Raw genomic sequence first — 25,144 nt, 5'->3', positions numbered from 1 at the left:
GTTGACAAGCTTGGGTAAAGCAACGTGCATGAGGGATGACTTTCCGGCACAGGAAAGGACCAGATATGGGGGTCAAACACAGAGCTGTGGAAGCCTTTCTGATGATCCAGAGCAATAACTTAACTAAAGGCTGAACTAAAGGCTAGCATGTGGAGGTACGGGGCATTTCGATTCTAATGGGAAATGTAAAGTCACTAGCCTACAAGTGACGAGCTGGAGGCACTGGTGAGAAACTGACAACTTTACCTGGAGTGTAGTCTTTTATATTGTGTGGAAATGTGTTTGAATGATAACATGCCTGACTGACCTACTACGGTTACGTCTGTTTGTAAAGGTATTTGCCTATGAAGAGTGTGCACTCCTGTGCAGTCCAGCAAAATCCCAGCTGCATGCTGCTTGATGTGTATGATGCTGTTGGTTGAATGCTGATTGGTTGACAAGTGAGCTGGAACAGGAAAGGGAGCAACAGTGGAGCTCACCAGAAATGAGTGAAAAAAAGCATGAAAGATCAAAAACTACAGCATGAGGAGTACAGTGAGTGTATACACAGAATCATGCCTAATTTTAATGCAGCGCCGTCTCCAGGTTTGATTTTCGAACTTGTCTCTTGCACACAGAGACTTCTGCTGATTTTTATAATCTTTTGATGATTTTGTATAATGACAATGATATTCATAAGGCCTCACAATTTTTATTACACCTTTCTTTTGTAGATTGGTGAACCTCTGACCATCTGCACTTCTGAGAAACTCTGCCTCTCTAAGAGGGTCTCCAACGTTTATATATCTGTTGCCAGTAATTTGTTAATTAGTTACAAAATGTTCCCTCAGCTACTTCCTTTTAGTGTCACTTATTTTTCCAGGCTTTTCTGTCTTATTTATGAATTGTTGCTGTCATCAAATTTAAACTGAGCTAATATTTTTAACGATCCATTTACCATTCAAGTCAACCACTCCACCCAATCTCACTCAGTCTCTTTGGTACCAAGAAGAATCAAAGTGCGATGAGGAGGAGGGGGCCAATTTGTCAGAAGACATAAATTTGCACCTTCCAAGACAGACCCTAAATAGGCGAGGTCTGTGACAGCATCAGTCACAACCTTTTACACAATTAATGTCTAAAATTGAAAGAAAAAAAAATCAATGAAAAGACATTGATTTGAATGCTGTATTGAATCTAAGTTCTGGTCAGTACAAAGTAAAACTCTCATTTAAATATATTTACAGTCATACCAGAGCTAGAGTGCAGTGTATGTGCTCTTCCAGATTCATAATTGATTGTAAATACTTGGCTTACCCTTCAAACCCACAGTCGTATTCATCAAATAATCATTTTGTGGATTTTGCAAACTGAATGGCACGACAGTATAAGATCCCAAGCATGTCAGGCCTATCTGGAGAGGGGCTTACAAATTCCTTTAGTCGCACATGGTGTGACTAGTTTGTTCTACTGTGGATTACTCTTCTGCATTGTTGTCTTGGAAATTATTTGTCCTTTTCCAAAAGGACGATAAGTAGTTATGAGTATCTTCAATAAAGTCAAGGAAAGTTATGCTTTGTTTTTATTTGAAAAGTTCACAAGGTAACTGGTATAACTATGAAAAAAACCCCATTATTATAAGGACAAAAGGCTACAAGCAGAGCGGGCATAAACAAATAAAATAATACATGGTAACAGTATTAGCTAGCTTCCCAGCACCAGGATGGAAAGGAGAGACAGCTAAGGGGGCTAATGCACAGACACAGGCACATGGCTTCACTGCCATTCATCCAGGCAGTCAAGTCAGGCTTCATCAGCCAGTTCCTCAGCAATCAAGGCACGAGCTAAGGCAGAAGTGGAATGAATCCCTCTGGATTATCACAGCCACAATTTTATTCCCAATGAGAGGTGTCATCTGAACCTCAAGGTATATAAGACTTCACAAAACACCTCATATGGAGGGAATTGTTGAGTGCAGGCTGCCCAGAAAATTATTGGTCATATGCAAGTATAGATTGCCACCTTTCACCTCAAGAAGATGGATTTTGATTGATAACGTGGCTAAATGTAAAGTCTGAACAGCATGCAAGGAGAATTTTTGCTGCACATGTTCAACCCTACAGCATAACTTAACCTAAGCTGGCAAAGACTCCAAGAATGTTGTGGGGATGCACAAAAATGGTGTAACACTCACTGCTGAAAAAGTTTGAAAATTTCCCTAAACTCAGCAACAAAGACAACTTGAAGTTAAAAGAGTTTTGTGGTATTCTTCCAGTGATAGTCTGCAAAAGCTGGTGACTGTCTTCCGGGACTGTTATACTTGGACGCTAGAGGAGTAAATCCCCTTATGGAGAAGCTACCTCAGTTTGCATGAGAAGTCAGTTTCAGTGAGATCCAAGTGTAAGGGGGAACATCTTTCATCTTTGTAAGACAGCAAAAATAAGGAACCTATTGAAAACTTATTGAAGCATGCAAATTAATTCTGTAGGATAATTGCATTTGTTGCAGATCAACTTAACATATAATCAAAGACTGCTGACTGACAATCAAATGTATGGACTGTGGAAGTGGAATGCACGTACCCAAAAATTATAATGTATAAAATCAAGTTACATGCAAATGCACGGAGTTTGTGGTAATGAATAAAGTCAACATTACAGCTCAAAGGAGGCAAAGACAATGAAGAGAGCAATGAGTCTCTTGCAAATCAGTGTTTTTGACCTTTTCAACACACACTCAAGACCTGCTCTGGGGTAATGACAATTATGGGAAGAAACTTTGCTAGAGAGTCTGCGGATGGTAAAATCAACCTCCACTTCCAAATTTGATTAAACGTGACGTGATCCCTGACGACAGGAAAGAGAGCCCATCCCTTGTAATGGCACAACATCACCGACACTTACAGTGAGTTGCAGATAAAATTCCCCCTAAAGAGCCAGATGCTCCTTCCTCCTGCTCTTGGGTAGAGATATCCTGTGGGTTGACAAGGTGAGGGAACAAATCAATGGCCCTCGCAGTGCGCCTTCTGCACAACGGCTAGATCTAGGATGGGTCACCGTGGGTGACGCCTGCCTGGGGACAGCCCATAAGCTGCCAAATGTCAGTGTTTTGAAAACACATGCGCTGCACAATGGCCGTGCATAGTTTTTAATCTATGTCCCAGCAAAATTGTGATTAAGGAGCTCTCAATGACCTTACACTGCCTCTAAACTGCACTACTGTCTTGCATTGATCTCACGGGAAAATGTTGGATAAGATCTCTGACACAAAGGGCTCTTCCACTTAAGGGAAATAAGGACCACTGGTATTTTCCATCCTTCTGAGCATATCATCCTTAAAACCCCCATCAATTACAAGCGGTATTTGATCAGAGTGCTAGTGGTGAAGGCTCGTCCCTAAACAAAGTTCTGCTGAGGGATCCTGATTTAAACAAGAGTCAAAGACAGGGATGGGACACATGCAGCCCACTTTGATCTTCAGTGGGTTGGATGAGTGTTAGTGTAAAGATGTTACACATTTAATCCCTGAGGTATCTTAATATAAAATAAAAAATTGCAATTTCAGCAGAACATCTCAGTTTTCTCACATGATAAATATGTAAAATCTGTTACATAACTACTTTGGTGCAGTATGAATGGCTGTGGGGAGAACTTTATCAGCAGGACAAACTTTAAAATTTATCGAAATTACAGTTAGAAGTCCAAAATTTATGCCGTCCATCCAAAGCTGTCCAGCTGGCCAGATTGGAGTTTTTGCCAGGCTGATTATGGCCCCCCGGCCTAATGTTTGACACCTCTGCTCTTGGAGGTAGCACAGACATGCACTGAGCTTACTGTATAGAATCAATGTCAACATCAAGCTTCATCAATGCACTAAGAAGATGTCACTCCATTTGCTGACCTCCAAAACCTCTGTGGTCTGACAGAGACACAAATTCCTCAGGAACTTGTAATGAATTGAAAATCGATCACAGTGATGCAACATTAACCAGCTACTTAAAGGAAAAAGGCCCCACATGGACGTTTAATCCGTCCCCATTCCTCACACATGAGTGGTTCTTGGGAGATACTTATCGGCATTGCTAAAAAGATTTTGGATGCAGTGCTTCTTCAGTTTGCATACACACAACCAACACTTCTGCTGTGAATGTTGAGTATGTTCAAGGCAGAAGTTATGGCAGTAACTAATGCAAAATCACCTGTGCAACTGTACTCACTCCAGCTATGCTTTTTAATCAGAGGTCAAGCACTCTAATGGCATCCACTGCCAACTTTGACACACACTTGTTTCCACGCAAAACAGTAGAAACAAGTACAGAGTCTTGCAAATACCCTGGAAACTCTGGAGGAGAAAATGCCTTTTTACTCTCAAGAGTCAAAGAGAATGGACAGATGAGATACCAAACGGCAACATTGGGGACAACTAAACACACAGAAATGACTGGCCCCTCAGACGTTTTGCCAACATATTTCTTAGCAGTGACAAAAGTTCCCTTTCCATTAGTACCAACCCGGATCGATTCGTCATGGTTCACCACGGTTTCCAGGGTTTTCCATTAGGTCATTGTACCTGGTACCAGGTCCTTTTTTTAGTACCTGTTCAGACGGGGGTCCAAGCGATCCAAGCAGGTACTAAAATGTGACGTTGTCACAATGCACGCCACCGACTGGCTGGTCAGTAGCGTCACTCGATGAGTCTTGAGAACATCTTGTTCACAAAATTTCAAACCTCCAGTTTTGAAACTTGGCAACGGGGAAATGTCTACAAAAACAACCTCCGAGTCTGACCTGTGCGCTCAGTATAAGAGTGTATAAATGTGCTATGAACCACACTGCCACCTTCTGGCACTAAGAAACTGCAGGCAGTTACAGTCAGGCAAGACAGAGCACATGGCATGATTAGCTTGTTGGACTGTGAATTATTTTACTTTTTCATTAGTTTCTTAGAAATTGTTCTTTAACAAAAAGGGGATAATTAGTGTAAGCTACATTTAGCTTTGAAGGTGGAAAGTCATTTCAAGCACAGAATAGAGATAACTTAACATGATGATATTATTACACTTGCAGAGATCTATGCACAATCTAGAGGTTTGACCTGATTTGCTTCCTCCAGCATAAATTGCATCTCTTGTTATGAGAAAACTTGTAAAATTGACTCCAGTGTCTTGGGTTTAAAGATACAAATGTCAAAAAGGGGTTAGAGAATTCCTCCTCATCAGGCAAATAACCCAACAAGGTTACTAGTGTCTAAATTTTGAGTGGGCCTTGCATAATACATTTATCTGGTTCATCAGAAGGAGAGGCCTGCACCTTCCTCAATCTTTATGCAATTTAGATTAACTTTTCTTTTCATATCAGACTTGGAAGATTGTTCACAGGAAAGCACCGGAAATTTCCCGATAGAATAGTCAGACAGAAAAGGTTTATCAGACTAAGACCCTCTTGCACCACTTAGCTGCTGGGCCTAAAAGTAGAATCACTCACTTGGATGGCTGAAGGAGGAGCTACTACAAGGAAATCACCAACAGGTGGCAGATTTATCTCTCTGCTCTGAATCACTCCATGTAATCTTTTAATCAACCTCTTGAATGAACTTCGAACTTGAAAGAGTCACAAAACTTTTAAAAGATATTCCCTTAATCAACTTTTAACTCCTTAACTGCTAAAGGATCAGAGCTATTACCACACATCCTCAAAATTACCTTGTAATGCTCCTTATCACTGAGATTTAGTTTAACCTCACACACAAACAGTGAGTGAAGAAGTCATTTGAATGATTGCCAAATCTTTTCTCCAACTGAAAACGCTACTACTAACGCTACGATACTGTATTTATTAGGTTTTTTTTACTACTCCCATTTTCCATTTTTAGTATCTGCTGAATCTGCAAGTTGTTGCTGCTAGTTGACTAACTTAAGACAGTCTTCATGCAACGCTTACTCTAAAAGGTTAAACACAGAGCCCACTGATTTGGCCATCTGACCACATCTGAGCTGACCCCGGGTATTTAAACTCATCCACCTTCAGTGCATCTACTCCTTTTATCTACACCTTACCGTGTTACACCCTCGGTTGTGCTTCTTATGGTTTTCGTTCCTCTTCTCTCCAGAGCATACCGCCACCCCTCCAGGTTACTCCTTCTGCATACTCTCACTACAGATCATAATATCATCCGTAAACGTTACAGTCTATGGAGACTCCTACTTGATCTCAGGCTGTTCATCACCATAGAAAACAAAAAGGGGCCCTGATGCATTCATACTCCCTCCTTAAACCTCCATCTGTCACTCCTACCTCACACCTCACCACTGTGTCACTGCCCTCACAGTTCCTCTCTTTGCACCCTATCAAATGGTTTCTCTAGATTCACAAAGACACGGTTAAGGTCCGACTGACCTTTTTTATACTACTCCAAGAACACTCTCAAAGCCAAAATTGCATCTTTAATGCTCTTTCTCAGCATGAGGATAAACTACTGCTCAATGATCATCACCTCTCTTAACAAAGCCTCATCAAGTCTTTCTCATACCTTCATGGTATGACTCTTCAGCTTTGTCCCTCTGTAGTTATTACAGCCCTGCTCTTTCCAGGTTTGTGTTAAATAACCTGGTCACAAGTTCCCCTGGCCTCTCTCCTAGACATCTTCATACAACCACATACCACATCTCTCTCTCATATATTTCTTCATTCATCAGCTTCTCGAAGTACCCCTTCCATCTGTATACCTCTAACCTGCTGCACATCCTTTCACGCTTGCTCTCCCGGCCAAATCAACCAGCACTTTTCAGTCCTTCTCTCCTTCCTTGGTGTCCAGGCTCACATACAACTCATACACCTAGCCTCTCGGTACTCCTAGTACTCCTCTCTGTTATTACGATTCCACTTTAAATTTACTAGCCTCTTCCTTTGAATACTTTTATGTACTCATTCCACCACTGATTATCAAATACATTCTTGGCAGTTTCCCTCCAATCTGCTCAGCCACTGTGCATCCACTATGGTAATGCTTGCTTTAGGATTAGGCTAGAACACAACCATGCACAAGAAACTATCTCGGTGTGCCATATGAAATTTTACATGTTTACATTTAATCTCTATCAGGAACAGAGGAAGGAAATTTGTCAGGTTTTTTGTAAGTATTTAACTTTCTCTGAAGGTATTATCATATTGCACCACATGTTCTTAGTAAGCGTATGCCCTTTAGGGCCTTTTGGGGTCTTAGCAGATAATACATTTTTCTAATTGTTGATGGGCCAGCATAGGCACTCGATAGGACTCATTTCATAGGCATGAGAAGATTTCAGTTATATAGGAACGCTATCATTATCCAATCATTACCTTAGGTTCCTTATTGTCTACACAACAACAGTGCTGTCTGAATCCTACTTCTCCAACCCCTGAGGCTATTTTTGGACACGCCTGTCAATTATTTCTGCAAAGATAGAAACTGTACAGAGGTGATGAGGGAAAACATACACTAGAGATTGAAGAAAGAAGAGGGTGGGGGGAACAGACACAACAAAAACTCTCCTCAGAGACTCTATGGTACAGCATTGCACTTCATGAACAGCTGACTGCCAGTGTTATTTAGTTTATTACTGATGTGATATTTGATATTGTATTGCAATATCAAAGACATATTGTGCGAAAGCATATATCCAACCACCTTTAAAGCCAAATGTAAATCACTGCTTGGTCACATGACATGTGAAACATAATACTGAGAAGACTGGCCAGAACTCAAGAGGCTGTATCGCTCTATCTTTCCTATTGTGTATATGCCTGTGTTGGGGAACACTGGGTACAATGGTGCTTCAGCATATCAGTAATCCTTGAACTGGAGCCCTAAGGCGGTGCATAAGGAATGACACTGGGGACGGGCTGTCCAGCATTCCAACATTTTCCTCCTGATATAATCTGAAATTTAATCAGAGACATGGTGGTGCCCTGTAGCAACAATAAAAAAGGAGGGATCAAAACCATAGTTGTTCATAAAACGACAAAAAAAAAGAATGAATACAAAAAGATTGCATTGTGAAGAATGCCCATTTAAGACACCTATAATTGTGGCTGTGTGGCTTTCTCATTCCCGAGTCTGTCACTGTGAATTACTTTATGTTAATCTTGCATTGCAGCCTCAAAAAATGAATGTCAGATATGTGTGGCAGTTTTGTAGCAAATTCAGTCGGACTACATAAATATACACCATAGCTCCAACGTAGAGGTTCAAAAGGTTTATGGTTAGTCCCATATATGATTGGACAATGACATTATTTTCATATTTTCAAGTGACAAGCATTTTTATACGCAGTTCATCTGTATCTGCATCTGAGTTTACCATTTTCAGGGAATTATACAGTATTTGACTTTGAGTTTTATTATTCTAGCGTTTGAAATTTTGAATTTATTTATTATTATTCTAAATGCGAGTTTGGTTTATTGTTGCATTGTTAAGTCTGATTTCTGTCTTTACTTTTCAAGTGAGAAATGCCTAAATCCTGTGTTTTGGTTGATGACTTCATCGTTATCTTCAGAATCTGGTAGTTCCTGTCTAATTTTCATGGAGCTGTGTAAAGCTGATTATATGATCTACTATTCTGGTAACAGTTCCAAGTTTTGTTCATTTGGAGTTTTCCTAATTATTCCTTCCTCTCTGTTATCTTTCTGTGTTCTCCCTATGAGTAACTTCATTCAGGTGTTTTCTTATGTTGTAGTTTATTTCCTTTTTTATTCTGATAGCTAGTTTCCTCATGTGTCTTCCTTTGGACAGCCTTCAGTTCAATTCAATTTTATTTATGTAGCGTCAAATCACAACAACAGTCGCCTCAAGGCGCTTTATATTTTAAGGTAGACCCTACAATAATACATACAGAGAAAAAAACCCAACAATCATATGACCCTCTATGAGCAAGCAGTTTGGCGACAGTGGGAAAGAAAAACTCCCTTTTAACAGGAAGAAACCTCCAGAAGAACCAGGCTCAGGGAGGGGCGGGGCCATCTGCCGCAACCGGTTGGGGTGAAAGAAGGAAGACAGGATAAAAACATGCTGTGGAAGAGAGACACAGATTAATAACAAGTGTGATTCAGCAGAGAGGTCTATTAACACATGTTGAGTGAGAAAGGTGACTGAAAAGGAAATACTCAATGCATCATGGGAATCCCCCAGCAGTCTACACCTATTGCAGCATAACTAAGGGAGGATTCAGGGTCACCTGGTCCAGCCCTAACTATGTGCTTTAGCAAAAAGGAAAGTTTTAAGCCTAATCTTAAAAGTAGAGATAGTGTCTGTGTCCCGAATCCAAACTGGAAGCTGGTTCCACAGAAGAGGGGCCTGAAAATCTCCTGTATCCTGTATCTCCTGGTATGTCCTTGTTCTTTAGATTATGGCTTTGTTTGGACTTTTGTGTTTTGTTTGTAACTTTGATCAGGCGCAATAAAAGCCTTTTGTGTTGAATTCCGCCTGCAGTGCTCTGCATTCGGCTCCTCCACTCCTACACACTGATCATGACACCCCTATTTTTCAGAGGCAATCCCCTAAAAGCTGTTTCATGAAGAGATGTGGGATATTTCTGTTGTATTTTTTCTGAAAGAACCCACAAGAGGCCTTCAAAGTAGCTCTCAGTGTAAGCGAAAGTGACCATCCTTAGTCTCCAAAACAAAACATAACACAAAAAATGTTGATTCTGATATATTTTGAAAAACTAAAAAACTAAAATAAGTTTTGTGCATTCAGAAAGGAGAGGTGGATGGTGATTGTGGAACAAAAAACGACGTGGGCTTTATAGATAACTGCGTAACCTTCTGGGCGAAGTCTGGTCTTGTTAGGAGAGAGATGGCATCCATCCCACTATGGATGGAGCAGCTCTCACTCTCTACAGCTTCTCTCCTCCTGTTACCCCCCCAAACCCCATCCCCTTAGAGACTCTATCTGCTCCCTGACAAAAAAAACAAACAAACAAACAAAAAATCAGCAAAAATAATTTAAACACAAAAAAACCACAAAGAAAGAACAATATTGTATCTACAACAAATAAAACAGTGACATTTGGATTATTAAACATTAGGTCTCTCTCTTCTAAGTTCCTATTAGTGCATGAATTAACAATTAATTAACAAACAGATTGACTCTGCCTAACAGAAACCCTGTTATAGCAGGATGATTATATTAGTTTAAATAACCCCTGAGTTACACTAATTGATGCTTTGCCTTGTCCACCTTAGCTGGAAAACTAAAAAAAAAACAAAAACATTTTTATTTGTGGCATAGAAACTGAACATTTAACAGTGTTTCCCGAAAACCCCTATTTGCTGTGTAATCAGTAATGGATTTATTTGCAGCAGTTAAATCACAATGACCTTATAATACCATAATAAATCTCTGTCTCTCTTCCACAGCATGCCTTTTGTCCTGTCTTCATCTACTCATCCACAGCCGGTCACAGCAAATTGCCGCCCCTTCCAGAGCCTGGCTCTGCTGAGGTATCTTCCTGTTAAAAAGGAGCTTTTCCTTCCCACTGTCACCAAAGCGCATGCTTATAGGGGGCCATATGATTGTTGGGGTTTTCTCTGTTTTCTTTGTATTGTTGTAGGGTCTTTACCTTGTAAAATAAAGTGGGAAAACAAACATGACATAAATCTTGACCTTGAACACTGTTTGGGAGAAAACCCATTAGGCGATTAGTGCCTGTATGTTTGATTACTGTAGTTTTGTGAATTGTAGATGGATGGCTCGACAGAAGGCATGAACTTAATGGTCCTTCAGTTTAATGAGCTAAAAGGCAGAAAGATCCATAAACAAATACCAACTGAAGATTTAAAGGAAGAAACCCTTTTACACAGTCGACTGGGATTCATGAGCCTTACATAGCTTCTTTGTGAGGATATCTCTCTCTCTCTCTCTCTCTCTCACACACACACACACACACACACACACACACACACACACACACACACACACACACACACACACACACCAAGCCTATGTCATAAGTCACAGCCCTTCTATACCAACGTTGCTCAAGGGGCAAATAAAATTCAAATCCCTATAGATTGCACAAGTCCATTAAGTTGTGTCACCATCTATTTCACATAAGTCAGCTGCTGAATGAAGGTATTCACCGAAACTGACATAACAGCCTCCTTACTGATTCTGCTCTTTTGTAATGCAGCAATCACAGTTTTAATTCTGTTTGTTGTGACTGTGGGGTTTGATAAGCTAATGAATAAAATGTGAGTACTGCTGAGTGAATACTAAGGACTGCAGTTATGAAATATAATAACATTAATTACATTATCTTTGCAAAAGACAAAATTAATAGAGAGTGAGCTGAGTTTAGTTTGCAGAGAAGCACAGAAGGCAAAAAGTAAAGCTAACCACCACAAGCCCTTTTTTACAGGTTTTAAATTTATCTTAAATGTTTCCACGGTTTCTAACCAACTTCCAGCAAAACATTTGCCTTATGGCTTTGTTCTGTGGGCATATGATCAATATAAATGATTGCCTCATATAAGAATTTTTCATTTACATTAAAAAACCAAAGTTAACCATGCGGCCTTGGAAGTGCTTAAAGGGCGAATTCAATACTACTACTACTAATAATAATAATAATAATTATAATATTTTACCTTGCAGAACATGAATGTGAATTGCTGCTCTACAGCTGAGTGACTTTGGTGTTAAGTTGGTGTTAAGTTGCTTGCTTATTTGTTATCCATTTTTGCCAGCGCCAAGTGAAGGAAGTTTTTACTAGCTTGGGGTTTCATATTTTTTTTTACAGTTTTTTTTACAGTTTCCATCTCAAATTATATTTTTATGATATAGGACTTTTATCATTTTGGAAATATATATATCATATATATATATATATATATATATATATATACATATATATATATATATATATATAGTTTGCTCTTTTGGAAAGTTCTTAGATCTTATTAGTAAAGAAACAGTCGTCTCAATATTCAAACTCCTATAGAAATAGAACTCAGTTTCACAATTTTGGTTTTTGCTGGTGTTATAAATTGCTCTCATCTGTTTCCCTTTATAGGGCTAAGATACACTAAGATACATAACTTCCCTGGCTCTTCTTTAAGACATTGATTTTGGATACTTTATGGTGTATAGGTATCATTTGAACTCCCAGTTTATTGATGTAAAGCCAGCACAATCTGCAGTTAAATGTCAACTCCTCAGAATAAAATCAAGCATGAATAATCACTTTTACTAACGCTGCTTTCAACACTGTAGCTGCTCAGATATATTTTAAGGAAGGTTTTGGTCTTCTGAGATGACATGACGACAAAAAAAAGGTGAAAGCTGCATTTCCAGAGCATCGAGTATTCAGACTGCAACTGCAGCACTCAACACAGGTGATGAATTACCTTGAAAAGCAACTATTTTTCATCCGGTTGCCTTAGTCAGACTTGGGGATTGCTAACAGCGGTAGAAATACTTTAATATGTTGTTTCTTGCTCAACCCCTTGTTATTCTTTTTGTTTATCCTGAAATGATGCAATGCTCAACCATATTTGGCCATCACGAAGACTGATGTTGAGCTTGAATGAAAGTATAAATGATGTCAGCTACTCATGAGAGTAAAGAGTGCATTTCACAGCAACAACAAAGGAATTATGTCATCCCCCTCTTGACCCAGACATGGTGATATCTATCCATTGACACTGTATTCTTACTCTTTTCCATAACACACAAAACTTTATTTCAAATATTTATTTCCACTTGTCAGTTTGTCACACATAGATACCATGGTTTAGTGGCAAACCATGGTGCCCACAAATATTCAGTTTCCCAATGACTCGTAACACAGCGTGCCCTTTAAAGAAAAAGAAATATTCAAAAACGAGATCTGTAGCAGATGCACAGAAGCATCAAACTGACTCAAAATTGTGTTTTAAATAACTAAACATGAATAACAACAATGAAAAGAATAACACACAGTGAATTCAGTCAGTGTTCATTACTAAAGAATAAGCTGGAGTGTTGTTTACGCTTCATTTTGATCTCATCTTCAGACGTGAACACCCTTTTCCCACCTGTTCATCAGGACTGAGGCTATCCAAACAGTGGCACATATCGAGTCAGTCTGGTACCTCTGTGTGTGCGTATTTACTGTAAATATAAAATGAGATCATCACTCCAAACACTGTAGTTGTATCAGTTGTATAGATGTATTGCAGTAGCTATTATTTCAGTTTCACCCCATTCTTGCTCAGCAAAGGCTCCAGGGAGTGGCTTCAGGGGTTGGGTTGCACATATCCACATGATTATACCTGGAAGCTGCAAAGTCCACATACTAGTCATTAGTTTTAATGGAACAACTCCTCTGGAGCAGAGCTTGGTGTTGCTTCCAGTAAACAACAGTACTCAAACTGCAGACCAGTCCTAGGAATAACAGAGAAGCTTTTGAATAATGACCAGTCAGTTATGAGTGTATTCGTATACACACAGTGAGCGGTGATATTCATGTGGCACTTCACACGGTATCTTAACTTCATTTATTGGAGATCTTTTGCAATTTATTGTTAAACATGCATTTCAAGTAGAGGAGCAGTGTAGCATGCATCACATTTCTATTGCAGCCATATAATCACAATAAATGTATTAAGAAAAACTATGTACAGCAAATAATAATAATAATAGCATTAGTAATTATAATAGATATTTATTTATAAAATTGCTAAAATGCAGATATTGGCATGGCCGCATCATACAGCAAGTAAATTATACCGTGTCTTTCAGACAATCAGTGAATCTAATCAGTGAATTGTTTTCAATTTTAACACTGCAATGAACACTGACTCGATATCTTTAAGATTTGCAGAAAACATCTATGATTAGAACATAAAGTACACATACAATAAATAGCAGTTTGCATGTGTGTGGTATACACAGATGGCTCCTTACATGACAAGCACAATGATGTCAGAGAACAATGTCATTTTTTTTCTCTCTCCATAAAACGGGTCATCGTTACAGACATTTCTTGTTTTACATTCAGTGATTTGGAGAACGGGACTCCACACGAAATTTAACATATAGATCCAAGACGCCTTTCAAGAAGACAAAGCCAGTTCTTTTTTTCTTTTTTTTTCAGTCACTTAACTCCGTAACTTTAAATGAGCAGATCGCAGTTTCCCCATGTGGTGTATTTTCCTTAAGAGGATGAGGTATTTGCCACAGGATATGCTTTCATTCATCACTTCTCCTTCAGTCTGATCAGATAAGTGATGTTGCAACTCAGCAGTGCAAGATCTTAATGAATGCCTTTCTGAACTCAACATTAAAGGTGGTGTATATGATGGGATTTACAGCGCTATTCACATAGCCCAGCCAGGTGAAAGCGTTATACATCTCGGCAGGAACCTTGCATTTGGTGCAGTGGGTGTTCAAGATATGTGTGATGAAAAACGGCAGCCAGCATATAATGAATACACCTGAGGAAAGGAAAAAAAATTAGGTATTAGAATAAGACACAGAGAATGAGGAAATAAAGCCCAAATATGGGTGGCCCTACTGAGGAGTTGGATTCTAAAGTATCAGAACAATTTCTTTTTGTTGCATCACTGTCTGACTTTTTTTTCAAACTCTTTTTTTAGGTCCTACTGAAAAGATTGATTGAAATGAAAACAAAAACAAACGTAAAGACAGCCAAATACATATGATAGAGCAGTGGAAAAAAAAAGATATGCACATTGCAAAAATAACTTGAGGTAAATTAGAACAAAAATGGATTTGTTAGCTTCCCCAGTGGTTTTGTGCTGTGAATGCTTCTTGCATGTTCAAAGATAACATTTGGTTCTAAAAATGTTTAATTTTCCAGTGTCACTTCATCTTTGATGTGCAGAATCACATACAACTGCTTTTAATTGACATTGTATTCATTTTTATGACTTTTTAAAAAAATCAAATGAATGAAAAATAATAATAACAATAAGGGGACTAACTTACCAAGGACGATGGCTAACATCTGGGTAGCCTTCTTTTCCTTTTGCTGGGAGATCTTTCTCTTGCTCATGGTTTTCACAGAAGTCTGAGTCTTGCCATTAGGTAAGGCCTGTGTCTGGAAGGCTTTGGCTACGATGGGTGCCGGATTGCCCAAGGTCTCACTGGCAGGATCACCGTTCTTTTCTGCTTTCTGGCCCTCCTTGTGGGGCGTAGGGGGTGTCGAGATGGGGCTAGCGCTGGCCTTGTTGGGCATCAATAGCTGATGGCTCGTGGCTGGAGTGTCTCCAAGAGCACATTGTATCTGCTGTTTCTGCTTCACACTGCTTCGACTGTTATTCAGCTCATCCAGCTCCAGATCTTCTCCCTCATTCACCACATCTTTGATAAATATCTGAATGAAGACAAATTTAGTAAAGGTTGGTTCGGATAGGGGGTAATGAGTATAAAACTTTTCTTTATTTAACTTTGAATTTTAAAATTACATTTATTCTAGCAGATGGGTAAAACTTCAAGGTGACATCTTTTGAAATCTCTGCAGGCAAAACCTTTTTTTTTTTTTTCCATCAATTAAACTTTTAGGGAAAAGCATAAAAACAAAAGAACAAAAATGAATACACACCACTTTCTTCTTGTTGACAGGAAAACTCCCATTAGTTTTAACAATCATGGTGCACAGCCTCACATCCTCTGGATGAGTGCACTTATCCTGAAATGAAAACAGCTGTGTCAGGCAAGGAGAGAGTACAATGTCAAAGCAACTGACAAAAAGGGCCGTCTAAGCATGGAGGAACAGGTCCCGCTTCCTACACGGTCAAATGCACGGAAAAGGCTGTTTAGCAGCACTCTGATCTGCAGCTTCTATACCCGCTGAAAACCCAATCCATCAATGTGACCATGTAATATATTGTTGTGTGAAATAATTTCACCAACCTTAATTTGATAATTAAGACAAGAAGTGAAAGATTATGCTCCGTTACTCCACAAAGATTATAGCTATCTGTCAATATGCTGCCATATATTGACCAAAACCACAGCACGAAGCCATGCATAAACATGAGTAATGTACTGCACTGGATCGTACTTTCTGTACAGACATCAATAAGTTGTGCTATGACAGGAAAGTCAATACCCAGAAAAGCAAAAGGTCATTTGAGGACCGTCACAATTAGTGTTGCATGTCACATTTTTATAGTGAAATGTGCCATTTAAGATTCAAATTTGTGTCCTGGATTAAACCTGATATTAAATATCTTGTTTTCATGTAAGGTGCTAAAAACTAAAACAGGTAAAATGCCTTTTCTAACAGAGTCTTGCTTAATTCAACCCCTTATTTTAATCCATTATCTATTCAAAGAAAATCAATCGTAATCTGTGTTTTTATTTTAATAATGTGTCGCTCTGTAATACAATGTCTGCTTGTAAAACCAACAAGAATAGCTGGACTGAAAAAAAAAAATTATTGCAGTTTTCTAAAGGAACAAACAAAATCAAACAGCAAATGATGTCTTTTATGATGTGTTTTAGTTTAAATATTACGACAGTACAGAAAGATAAAGGAGCTTTGGTAAAATAAATGTGCAAATGAATTCCAATTTCATACTGAAGCCATAAAAACACAAGCCAGCTATAGCAGCTCACCTTTAGTGAGGTGGCCACATCAGGGTCAGCAGCCTGAGAGACACGCTGCTTTGGTTTTGTGTTGACGCGTTTTCTGCGCTTCCTCAGGACCACATAAATTTGGACATAAACGAGCAGAGTGATGATGAAGGGTACATAAAAGGACACAATGGAAGAGTACACCACAAAGGCTGGATTGGCGATCACACAGAGAGACTCATCACGAGTAGCTGTGGAGATAAGCACAACGTGAATTAAGACTGCGTGTTCTCTTTCTCCCAAGACTTGCTGTTTTTGTGCATGTGTGTGTTTAATCTTATTTTACTTCCACTTTTAAAAGTCTGTTAAACCAGAAAAATCTGGAAACTTAGATTTGCTAGAACCAATAATTGCTTTTTGATTGCAAGTAGATCTAAAAATGTCACCACTTCTACATTCCCCTCACTTGGAGGTTATTTACACAGCACTCGTTCTATCCCACCTCCACTCACATTAACTGTACTCCCACTTCTCACTGCCCATGTGGACTGCCTTATAGCTGTGGAGCCAAATGCAGAGATCATATCACCCCAGTTTTAGACTCTGCAACGGTTGTTTGTTAAGTTTAGATTTTAATAATTTACTAGATGAATTTGCCCTCATTTTTTAAATTCCCTTCAAACTAGTTTAGAAACTGAGGCGATGGTTCTTTGGGCTTGTATTTCCAGCTTTTTGGACAAACCAAAACCAAAAATTATAAAGAAAGGCTATAGAAAGTAGTCTGTTTAAGGAGGACTTCACCAATTTTACACATAGAATTATCTTTCCTTAACAAGGTTCAAGACAGATGCAAGAGATCTTCAGTAGTTGCTATCAGAGAAATGTAGGATCCAGTGTTTTAAAAGCTCAGTTAACACTCTGGGCTAGAAGTCTGGCTATCTGCTGCTTCATTTTTCTCCATTTTTAAATGTCTTTTGAACTGCTAAACTTCACAGAAGTCACTTACTAAATTGCTAGGGACATGTTTTATTGAAGTGTTGAGTCACTGAACCCCGAGATATGAATACATGAACTGCAATTTAGATGGTTAGCAGTGATCTTGTTCACAGTTAAATACACAGGCACACAAAGCTGTGTTAGCATTTAAATATAAGCTGAGCTGCTTATTTTGTTTTTTTGTAATTCCTTCTTTCATGCTTTCTACCAAATATACCGACTCGATCTGCAGTCAGTGTTTATTTCTCAGGGTTTGAGTCTGAGCTGAACCAGCATTAAATGAAGGACTCAAAGGGATGAGTGGAGCTTCAAAGTGACAGGCCATTGGAGTTGGTCAACAACAAGGTGGCGCCTCGCAAAAAGCACTTAATCAAAAGTGCTTTACTAGTAATCCTCCTTTAAGCCCCTGTTCCTTGGAATAACCAACCTAAAGGCCAAAGGCTCACTAAAAGTAGATACACACGGGTATGAAGGAGTTCTTTACCGGCACAAATAGCTCCATAGAAAATTTACAGGGCAGTATTGTAGCTGTAACTGGGTGCTGACACTTAAGTGCAATGGCAAAAGTCTGTTACCTTTACTATCACTCTGTCTTGCACCATCAAAAAAACATTTCTGATTCACAGACTGAAGATCATGTGTGTATTGTTCTCTCTCTTACCTGTGTTATTTAGGCCAAACAACAGGGGACAGGATATGGCGAAAGACAGTACCCAAACCACAGAGATCATCACCGTGACCCGTCTCCTGGAACTGTAGCGGGTATTGTACAGCATTGGCATTGCAACTGCAGTGTAGCTGTATGGGGTAAAGGAAACATAGTTGTCATAGTTATAACTGGTGAAAAACATGGCACATTTTTATAGTGATACATACTGAGTAAAGCAGGTGTGAAGAATTTATATACACACATATGCTTTTAATAAAATTTCAGTTTATTCTATTTTTTTCATTAAATCATCACACCACTTCTTTTTCCAGTTCTCTTTCTCCATCAGTTGAAATTTTAGCTCAAAGCACAACAGAGAGCATGAAGCCAGAAAAGGGTGAAGCAAGAAATGCTGCCTGTCATTTTTAATCAGATCCTTTTCCAAAATGGACTGGCCTGTGGAAACAGGTGCTGTAAGCTGCAGTTCCCATAAAATGAGATACTACTAGGAAGGCTGTTTTTACCCCAGTCTCTTGCAGGAAAAGGCCTTATCATTTAACCCTGATACATTAGTTGACCTTATTAGTGAGCTTGCAGTAATCACCAGGAAATGCCCAGCTTTCTCATTCATTGATTTTTTTTTTGCACTCTTTGGTTTTGAAGTGCTTTACTCAGAAAGTCAGCTTGGAAAAGCCTTTAATCATATGACTGAGTGTCTTTGTGAAAGGAAATCAGTGGTTACTGACTACCAATCTAATGTTTAAGATGATATTGGCAGAGATTTCTTCCAGTAAAAGTTACTTTTTCCTCCTATGAGCAAGAAGCCAACTGCTTGCTCATAGGGGATTTTTGTAACATTACCTTACAATTCTTTGGTGGCTGGTGGAGAGCACAGGTTAGGAAGGTGGTTGCAAAGAAGTTGAAGTGTAATAAGCGTCAGACAGTTCTATAACATTGTTGGCATACATGACATGAATCATTCAAACAATAATAACCATTTTAAGTGTTTTTTCCCCCTATTTTGAGCTGTCGATGGCATTCATCAGTGTAGTTAGCACAATTGCTTCAGAACATTGAGTACGGCGATATGACTCACTCAGTGAACATGTAATAACCACCACACCCTTGATTAATAGCTCACTTAGTATTAATCAAGCTCTTTGGCTTTTTGTGCCAGTGGCAGCCTCGCAGCAACCCACACAGCCTGCACACAAAAGACCTGTCACTTCAAGCTTGTCATTGTACTTACACACAAAAGTAGGACCAGTGTGCATCAGGTCAATGGTCTGAAAACTTGTGAGACACTATCAATCTGTAGCAAAATATGCACCCACTAAATAAGCACCTGCGCTAAGGTAAAGCAGCTCAAACACCTGGAGACATGGGATGCATGTTTTCTTCCAATCTTTTTTTTGTCATGTGCTTCATATTACATTAATAAGATTGTTCTGAGGAGCTGTAGTTTTATGTAATTATGTAAACCATTTATGTAAACAGACATTAGTTTTTCTCACAGTAATTGGAGCAACGTGCTGTATATAAACACATTCAAATAACGCTAAATTAATTTATTCTATTGCATATTATGACTCACTGAGAGCATTATTACAGAGAAGTGTTTTCAACCATAAAACCGCCTGCTTTTTGGCGAGCATAATTGGAGATTGGAGTCCACGCGTATATTCGTATTACCTCCTACACATAAGCAGTTTTGTCTTAGTCCCATTAGTCTTCTGCTTCTAAAGAGGAAGTGAGTGGTTAAATTGATTGGCCATTGTTGGAGGGCGCCCCAACTCCAATTGCAATTAATCTAGTCATCCTTCTAACAAGAGTGAATACTTACATTTGCACACAGAAATAGACCCCATAATTTCATCACACCCCAATTTGCTCCACATTAGAGAATAAGAACAAAGTTAGCACAGCAGGAAGCAATCCTTTGATGTAGAAATTACTGTGCTGCCTAGAGCTGCTGAAGTAATAAAAGGAAACACATTTATCTGTGACTGTTATATGAATCTATGCAAATAAATCGCCATCATGTGAGTGGATCCTTAACTGTGCCAAAGCCAGGTGAAGTGATTCTTGATTCTGTCATTCACGTATTTGGTATTCACAAATATGCAGCAAACAAGCAAGGGGCATATCACTGATATCTAAATGTAAATTCAGATGAGATTCCTCTCTAGTGTGCTTGTAACATTCATTTACATACAAAAACAACGATCTACGTTCATATTATTCAGATTAATAAGATTTTCCCCACATGCAAGTCATCTGTATTCTAATTCATTCACTTCAATAAGAGCTGAAAATGTGTCCATGTGTGACCAGGGTGAATATTTATTACTCTACTAAGGTGAAAGTCCATGTGGAGTTATGAGATTATTGTGTTTGTTTGCTAGTCAGCAAGACTATGCGATTTCTACCAAGTGTAATTATAGGACCATAGGCGGAAAGGTGTAACACTGGCAAAAGAAGAACCCATTTAATTTTGCTGTGGATGCAGGTCACTTCTTTAAAACTGTGAAATAAATCATTGTCACTGGATATGCTCCTTTAGCGTATCTTTAAATTAATCGTGACAGAATTAAATTAAATTAAATGAACATGGAAGAGAATAGATGGATGGATGGAAAAATGTGGTAAATATATATATATCGTTAAAGAGAGTTTTTTTAAAATCACACAACAAAATGAGAGAATTTAGTTTTTAAAGAATTCAGGTTTACTGACAAGACAAGAAGCAGTGTTCTTGCACTGTTATTTTGAATTAAACAGAGACTATTGATTTTAAGCAGTTTCGATCAATATTTAAACAATGAATTAAACTACAGTGTACGTTCATGGGCGTTCAGAAAGACTGTCTCTGGGCAGCTAGTTAAAAACCGATGCTAGTAAAATATAACACCGAGATGCTACATTTAAGCTATTTTGACTTCTGTTAAAATAATCTGTATTAATTCTTTATTCTATCATTATTATATGTTGCTGTTAAATAATATTCATGCATATGCTGTTTGTAACACATACTATGTAATATGCAATCAGAAATCTGAATTACGAGGAAAAGAAAACCTCTAGCTCAGTTTAATATTCAAAACGGAGCTTTTTGTTTTATTTAATAGTTTCTTCTAAATCTTACTTTTACACCCTTTTTGCATTTGAGAGGCTCTTTGGTATTTTGATCATCTTTACAGGAGGACAATTGATGTGAGTAACATAAAAACTCAAACTTTGTTTTACTACTGACACTTATTTAGGATATTTGCAAAAATCATGGCACCATCTTACCTTGAGATTCATATTCATATTGATAAGATTTTTATTCCACATAAGCATCATCTGTATTGTAATTTAGTCATTACAGACTATGTTAAACTGCATCCATATATGAGAGAATTATGTAAAATGAATGCTTAATAACCTATACTCATTGAAACTTTCTTGCTTTTAATACATCATTTAGCATTTAGATTTACACAATTATATCTCATAGCTTTAATACTGATAGCCACAGTTTTACAGTGTAATTTTAGATGTTTGTAATCTACTTTAATTGAGATACTGTAAGTAATCTAAAGTGATATTATTCACTGTTATTTTTCAATTACACTTTTTATTAATGTATCGAATGCCATTATTAAGCTGCTGTGTAAATGCAGTTGCCACCTCTACTAAAGAAACCTTCAAATATGACTCAGGTCTGTGGAACATTTCTCAGCTCACTCTTTTAGTTTTCCACTAGTGTTATTATCTCTTTGTGGTCTCTGCTGCAGCAAAACCCTTTTTCAGCAAATACGCTCTATAAACCTGACTGTTTGCTACAAGTTTAGTACTAAACCACAGTCAAAGTCCTCCGCTCTTGGATTATTTCAAGGATTTTTGCAGGTAGTTTGGTTGAAAAGCCAGCAAGCTCTGCAGTCTAAATGACTATGTAGATTGTTTGCTTTGTCTCCACTCTCACGCAGAAAATATGCCGTGTGTAAATTGCATAAAAAAACAAATGACTAATGATTCAGGATGACAACTTTAAAGGAAAGACAGAAAACAAATTTGCATTTAATGTATATGTTTTTTTAAATAATAAAAGTTATGCAATAAGTATAGTAAAAATTGGTTATATATAAAGTTTATCTTTATTCTAGAATTTTGACATTTTAGTGTGTCATTATTATATCTTAATGGAACCACTTAGACTTATTATAACATAGTGTACACAAACCTATTTCCACCCATATTCCATTCACAACAGATCATAGAAAAAGGCAACAAAATGAGAAAGTTTCATGATTTTAAAACCAAAAAAGGTTAATTTTTATTTTATGGCAGAAGCACTTCTCTAAAAAGTTGTTACAGGGCCATGTTTACCACAATTTAGTGTCCTCTATTCATTTAACAACAGTCTGTAAATGTCTGGGAACTGAGGGGAGCCGCTGCTGGACTTCTTTGTCCTATTTTTTGTTTCATGATGTGCCAAATGTTTTCAGTTGGTGAAAGGTCTGGTCTGCTGACAGGCTGTTTCAGCACTCGGACTCTTACATTACAAAGCCATGCTGTTGTAATATTAGCGGCATGCTTTTTAACACTGTCCTACAAAAATATGAAAGGCCTTCCCTGAAAAAGTGACGTCTATTTTTCTCTATATGTTGCACTGATGGTGCCTTTCTACACCTGCAATCAGCCATTTCTACATGCACTAATGCACCCCTATGCCATCAGCGATGCAGGCTTAACAACAAGCATGGTCTCTCTCCCTCTCCTGTAGTGTGGATGATGTGGCATTCATATTTTCCAAAAAATACGAGAAATTTCGATTTGTCTGACCACAGAACCGTTTCCCTCTTTGCTTCAGTCCATTTTAAATGAGCACAGAAGATACAGCATTTATGGATCATGAAACTTGGATTATACAACTTTTTCTTACAGACAATATTATGCGGAAGTGTTCCTGAGCCCATGCAGGAATTTTTATGACAGGATGATTCCTGTTTTATTGCACTGCCAGTGTTGATTCTCAGCCTTGCCCGTTGCGATTTCACAACTTTTTTGTAAATGGTGTTTGGTGTTTACTCAACGCTTATCAACTAAGCTAAAACACTAGCTGATAAGTCATCACACTGACTTAACCCTTTAAAGCATGAACTATATAATAGCTGCCAGGAAATTCACATTTTCTGAACCATTTATTGAGCTTATTGAACCATCTAACAAATCTTGTTAAAAAACTGATTAAATTACAGTTAGATATATTTTAATTTGCTACATCTGGCATTAAAAAATGCTTAAAAATGCATTGTGTAATTTATTTGGGTTTTTCAGGATTAAAAACCAGATTATGCAGAAATCCCCAAACCACACAAAAATCTATATGTATTAAATATGACGCACTTGGCATTAAGATCTTTATTTCCAACAATATTTATTTGAGAAATTGGGCTCAGCAAATATTTATTTATTTATTTATTTGTTCTTAAATTAAGACTTAATTAATTAAAACTCTTCTTTTAATTTCGTGTATATTTATATTTAAAAATTTATTTATTTTTACATATTCCATTAGGAATTAATTACTCAAGATTAAACGAAAGAACGAGATCGCGGATACAAGCGGCAGAAATGAGCTTCCTCCGAAGGGTGGCTGGCCTCTCCCTTAGAGATAGGGTGAGAAGTTCGGCCATCCGGGAGGGGCTCAGAGTAGAGCCGCTGCTCCTCCACATCGAAAGGAGCCAGTTGAGGTGGTTCGGGCATCTGACAAGGATGCCTCCTGGGCGCCTCCTGGGTGAGGTCCCACCGGGAGGAGGCCCTGGGGCAGACCCAGGACACGCTGGAGAGATTATATCTCTCGGCTGGCCTGGGAACGCCTTGGTGTTCCCCCGGATAAGCTGGAGGAGGTGGCTGGGGAGAGGGAGGTCTGGGCTTCTCTGCTTAGGCTGCTGCCCCCGCGACCCAGCCTCGGATAAAGCGGATGAAGATGGATGGATGGATGGATGGATTAAATCCTTTTCAGTGATTTGTACCTGGTAGTTAAACATTTTGCTAAAGTTCATCTATTTTTTATCCCTGGCATGTGTCTATGAAAAAGTTGCTGCTGACAGTGTGCAGGCACCCACAAATATGCTATTAGATTTCACCCTCCACTGCACCTGTCTTACAGGTGGTCCTTGGATAATGCACTCATTTTAGTTCCAAAATTGCATCAATATGCCATATTGATGTGCATACGTGTTTGTGTCCTGAACATCTGGTGGCTGGTAATCAGGATGGCAGATAAACAGAAACTTGTTAATAGCTGTGTGTGCATTGATGGTCATGCAGTTAAAAGACACCAGTTCTCTGTTTCATATTATTCAACGGGTAAAGATTTCCATCGGAAATCCATGCTGGAATCATAACAGGCAGGACTAAACAATGTGTGAGATGGCAAACTCACCGATCAATGCTGATGGCACAGAGATTGAGGATGCTGGCTGTACACATCATCACATCCAGAGTGACAAAGATGTCACAGTGGATCTTGCTAAAGCGCCACTCTCCCACCACCTAGAAGAGGAAAACATCAACAAATGACAGTTTACTGCCAGAGTCAACCGAGAAAAGTCAATATGCTAGCAATGGAAGCTTCTTGGCAGAAATAATGTGTTTGCGTTCAGCAATAAAAAGCAAACCTGACACTAAAGCCTTCTTGCATAATTTCCCATTTCATTTCAAACTTGGCAACAAAAAGAGAGAGGCAAAGGAACAAAACTGAAACATAAGAGGAAAGAATGGATGACATTGAAATGAATTATGAATGAGTAAGTATAAAAAAGCATCCGTTCTATCACATGAAGAGATTTCTTGCAGGAAATATAACGCTGTCATAAACATTTTGCAAGAGATCCAAATCCAAATAATGTGTCAGTTTCTTTTTTTATGAGGAATTTTACAAGTGACTTGTTGAAATTTGACAGATTATCT

The 25,144-nt window shown here is 38.4% G+C and overlaps 1 protein-coding gene across 2 annotated transcripts in view; it reads right to left on the bottom strand.

Moving 5' to 3' along the window:
* Positions 1 to 12,693: 12,693 nt before the first annotated feature.
* Positions 12,694 to 25,144, bottom strand: part of drd2a (dopamine receptor D2a) — a 47,576-nt gene continuing 35,125 nt past the window's right edge. The window contains exons 3-8 of one of the 2 annotated variants that reach the window (XM_019367121.2): positions 24,618 to 24,727; positions 18,197 to 18,333; positions 16,582 to 16,790; positions 15,563 to 15,649; positions 14,947 to 15,334; positions 12,694 to 14,432 (exon numbers count right to left, since the gene is read on the bottom strand). In XM_019367121.2, coding sequence (XP_019222666.1) covers positions 14,236 to 14,432; positions 14,947 to 15,334; positions 15,563 to 15,649; positions 16,582 to 16,790; positions 18,197 to 18,333; positions 24,618 to 24,727 — 1,128 coding nt within the window. In that variant the 3' untranslated portion in view covers positions 12,694 to 14,235. 2 annotated transcript variants of the gene reach the window in all.

The sequence above is a fragment of the Oreochromis niloticus genome, linkage group LG14, assembly GCF_001858045.2.
Source record: "Oreochromis niloticus isolate F11D_XX linkage group LG14, O_niloticus_UMD_NMBU, whole genome shotgun sequence".
Classification (NCBI taxonomy): domain Eukaryota; kingdom Metazoa; phylum Chordata; class Actinopteri; order Cichliformes; family Cichlidae; genus Oreochromis; species Oreochromis niloticus.
This window is presented reverse-complemented; position numbering and strand designations above follow the sequence as displayed.